This window comes from Tupaia chinensis, unplaced genomic scaffold (assembly GCF_000334495.1).
Source record: "Tupaia chinensis unplaced genomic scaffold, TupChi_1.0 Scaffold000273_1, whole genome shotgun sequence".
Lineage (NCBI taxonomy): Eukaryota > Metazoa > Chordata > Mammalia > Scandentia > Tupaiidae > Tupaia > Tupaia belangeri.
Window position 1 is genome coordinate 2,612,867 of NW_006159755.1, and position 3,750 is coordinate 2,616,616.

General features: G+C 50.1%; 1 protein-coding gene across 1 annotated transcript in view; it reads left to right on the forward strand.

Moving 5' to 3' along the window:
- Positions 1-2,474, forward strand: part of LOC102477988 (pecanex 3) — a gene marked incomplete in the record, with an annotated part of 17,076 nt that extends 14,602 nt beyond the window's left edge. Inside the window, 5 exon segments of the mRNA XM_027772436.1 lie at positions 1-31; positions 113-387; positions 1,405-1,535; positions 1,618-1,916; positions 1,992-2,474. Coding sequence (XP_027628237.1) covers positions 1-31; positions 113-387; positions 1,405-1,535; positions 1,618-1,916; positions 1,992-2,186 — 931 coding nt within the window.
- Positions 2,475-3,750: the final 1,276 nt, after the last annotated feature.

Sequence of the window (3,750 nt, forward strand, 5' to 3'; positions counted from 1 at the left end):
CCGGCGCCACCTCAGCTTCCGCGTCATCAAGGTGGGGATAGCCCTATGCACCCTGGCCCAGGCCCCTCTTCCTGGCGCCAGCCCCCTGACACTTGGGTGCGACTGCCCACAGGTGAACCGTGAGTGTGTGAGAGGCCTGTGGGCCGGGCAGCAGCAGGAGCTAGTGTTTCTGCGCAACCGCAACCCCGAGCGTGGCAGCATCCAGAACGCCAAGCAAGCACTCCGCAACATGATCAATTCCTCCTGTGACCAGCCGCTGGGCTACCCCATCTATGTATCACCCCTCACCACCTCACTGGCCGGCAGCCACCCCCAGCTGCGGGCGCTGTGGGGTGGCCCCATCAGCCTGGGTGCCATCGCCCGCTGGCTCTTGCACAGCTGGGAGAGGTGAGCTCTGCCCACCAGCCCTCGCCCCAGAGGCCTGGTGAAGGGAGAGCCCTTGTGAAAGGATAGTATGTGGGGGTCATGGAAGGAAGCTGAGGTGCAGAGAGGGGAAGTCACTCCCTCCTTTGGCTTAGAGTGAGGAAGTGCTGGAGCCAAGGTTTCAACTCCAAGGGATGACCCCCTTTCCAGAGCTGACCTGATCCTCTCCCTCCAGGAGGTCCTTATTCTTCCCCTACAGGTCACAGTGGCCTTTAACTTTTTTTTTTTTTTTTTTAAGAATTATTTCATTTTACTTTATTTTTAAAATTTTGACCAGAGGAGGACAGAGTGAGAGAGAGAGAGGGAAAGTGAGAAAGTAAGCCACCAGGTCCAGGACCTGACCACATGGCAGTTAGTCATATGGGAGTCCAGTGCCCTTAACCAACCACCATGTCACCTGCAAGACCTGGCCTTTTATTTTCAAGAGAGAGATTTTTGCTATAGGGCATGTGTGCTCACCAGAGAGACAGAAAGTGAGAAATCGTCCTCCCAGGGGGATGGCCATGCCATAATCTGTTCTCTTGGGATTTTGGGCATACACGCATGTGCGCCTAGCAAGAGTTTTAAGCCACCAGGTCTGGGACTCAAACCACGGTCGACTGCGTGGAAGTCCAGTGATGTAAACCATTATGCCATCTGTTTGTCCCAGCTTTTTTTATTTTTTAAGAAATTATTTATTATCATCATTTTTTAATTTGAGAGGAGAGAGAGGAAAAATGAGAAACCAAGCCACCAGGTCCAGGACTCAAGCCATGGTCAGCCATGCGAGAGTTTAGCACCTTAGTCACCATGCCACCTACCAACCCCATAGCCTTTCACTAAAACACAGTTAACAAGTGTCAAAATTGATTAGCGATGAGCGCCTTTGGGCTTGGTGATGTTAGATGGCTTGCCCTGGAACTGTGGACTTGTGCTTCTAAGGCCTCTGGCCTCAACCATACCATGCTCTGACCCCTTTTCAACCTGCCTCACCCACCCCAGGCTTCATAAAGGCTGTGGTGCTGGCTGCAATAGTGGTGGGAATGTGGACGACTCGGACTGTGGAGGTGGCGGCCTGACCTCCCTCAGCAATAACCCTCCCTTGGCACACCCCACGCCTGAGAACACAGCAGGTGAGCCAGCGAGGCTGGGCTGAACCAGTGGGTGAGGAGGACAGCCCAGCTGAGTCTCTGCTCTCTTATCTGTCTCCTACAGGCAGTGGTGACCAACCTCTCCCACCAGGCCCTGGCTGGGGGCCGCGGCCCTCTATGAGCAGCTCTGGTGATGGGCGGCCCCCTCCCCTGCTGCAGTGGCCCCCACCTCGGCTTCCTGGACCACCCCCTGCCTCACCTGCCCCCACTGAGGGTCCTCGGCCCTCACGGCCCCCTGGCCCTGGTCTCCTTAGTTCTGAAGGCCCCAGTGGGAAATGGAGCCTAGGGGGTCGGAAGGGGCTGGGAGGATCTGATGGAGAGCCAGCCTCAGGGAGCCCCAAAGGAGGCACCCCCAAATCTCAGGTAAAGGATCTGTGGGAGGGTTGGGTCCCAGAAGGCTCAGGTCTGCTCATCTGGCAACCTATCTCGCCTCCTCAGGTGCCTCTAGACCTCAGCTTCAGCCCAGATGTCAGCACTGAGGCCTCACCCCCCAGGGCAGCTCAGGACATTCCTGACTTGGACTGCAGTGCCCCTGAGAGTGGCACGCCCACTGGGGCCCCGGGTGACTGGCCTGCCCCTGCTGAGGAACGCGAGAGCCCTGCTGCCCAGCCTTTGCTGGAACACCAGTACTGAGCGGCCTGGTGCCTGCTGGATCCCATCCCAGGACTCAGTAACTTGGACTTCTCAGCTGCCTCTGGCCCTCTCTGCTGGACCACGGAACTGAGTGGCTTTGGCTCCCACGTGTGAACCCTGACCTCTGGCTGCCTTAGCCAGAGTACCGGAACTCATTGGCCCAGATCTTTGACCTTGACCCTTGATCTCATTTCTAGTCCAAGACCTGGGCTCCCCAAACTGAGGCAGTCAGCTTCCCAGCAGGCCCTAAGAGCCAAACCCATGGGCTGGTCCCACTTTGAACTTGTGGCCAGGACCCTGGGCCTGCTCTGCCTGCAGAAGTGGCCCCTTGGCCTGGACCTGGGGCCTGAAATGTGGGAAGAGTGGTTTCTCTCTCTCTCTTTTTCTTTTCTTTTCTTTCTTTCTTTTTTTTTTTTTTTTTGGTTTTTTTTTTTTTTTTTTTTTCTTTTTTTTTTTTTTTTTTTTTGGTTTTTTTTTTTTTTTTTTTTTCTTTTTTTTTTTTTTTTTTTTTGGTTTTTTTTTTTTTTTTTTTTTCTTTTTTTTTTTTTTTTTTTTTGGTTTTTTTTTTTTTTTTTTTTTCTTTTTTTTTTTTTTTTTTTTTGGTTTTTTTTTTTTTTTTTTTTTCTTTTTTTTTTTTTTTTTTTTTGGTTTTTTTTTTTTTTTTTTTTTCTTTTTTTTTTTTTTTTTTTTTGGTTTTTTTTTTTTTTTTTTTTTCTTTTTTTTTTTTTTTTTTTTTGGTTTTTTTTTTTTTTTTTTTTTCTTTTTTTTTTTTTTTTTTTTTGGTTTTTTTTTTTTTTTTTTTTTCTTTTTTTTTTTTTTTTGGTCTTTTGTTTTGTTTTGTTTTCTGTGCTTCAGAGACACCAGAATTAATAACACTATTTTTGATTTTGGTTGGCAGTTTCTTCTTGTATCTGGGAATGGGTACAGGCCAGAGGAGTTGATCACTTAGGGGTAAATGAGCACAAATAAGGGGTTTGAAAGACGTGGGGCCAGGGTACAATGGAGGATCAAGGTCAGACCAAAGTGGGGTTCAGGCAGGACTGGGTCACAAGCTTGTTTCCACAAACCCGTTTCCCTTTCAGGCCTTAATCTGAAGGTGGTCATGTTCCATTTCCCACCCCCATATGTTCAAATATTGCCAGCTGTAGTGGCTCTTGCACTCATCAGCCTTGGTCCAAGTTCCTCGGGATTTGTTGCTGCAAGGCATAAAGAGATGACAGCACCTGTCTAAGGTGTTTGAAGGATAAATGAGAGCCCGTGTAGAATACCTGGCACCTAGTGCTTAGCCAGTGCTCCATAAAATAGTTGAAGTCCTGGAGTACCTGTGGTGTGCAGAGCTGGGGAGCTGGACACTAGGTGGCCACCTCTAGCCCTCCCACTTAGTGTGGAAGGCAGGTACACGTCTCATTTGTCAGCCAAGGAAATGGAGCAAGAGAGTGAGTACTGCACCTAGAGGCCCAGTGGCTTTCCTGAGCTGGGCCCGGCTTCAGGCTGTGAGCAGGGCTGACCACCTCCAGGGCTGGATTCCCCGCCCGCCGGCTTCCCGCGGCTGCAGGCTGCTCTT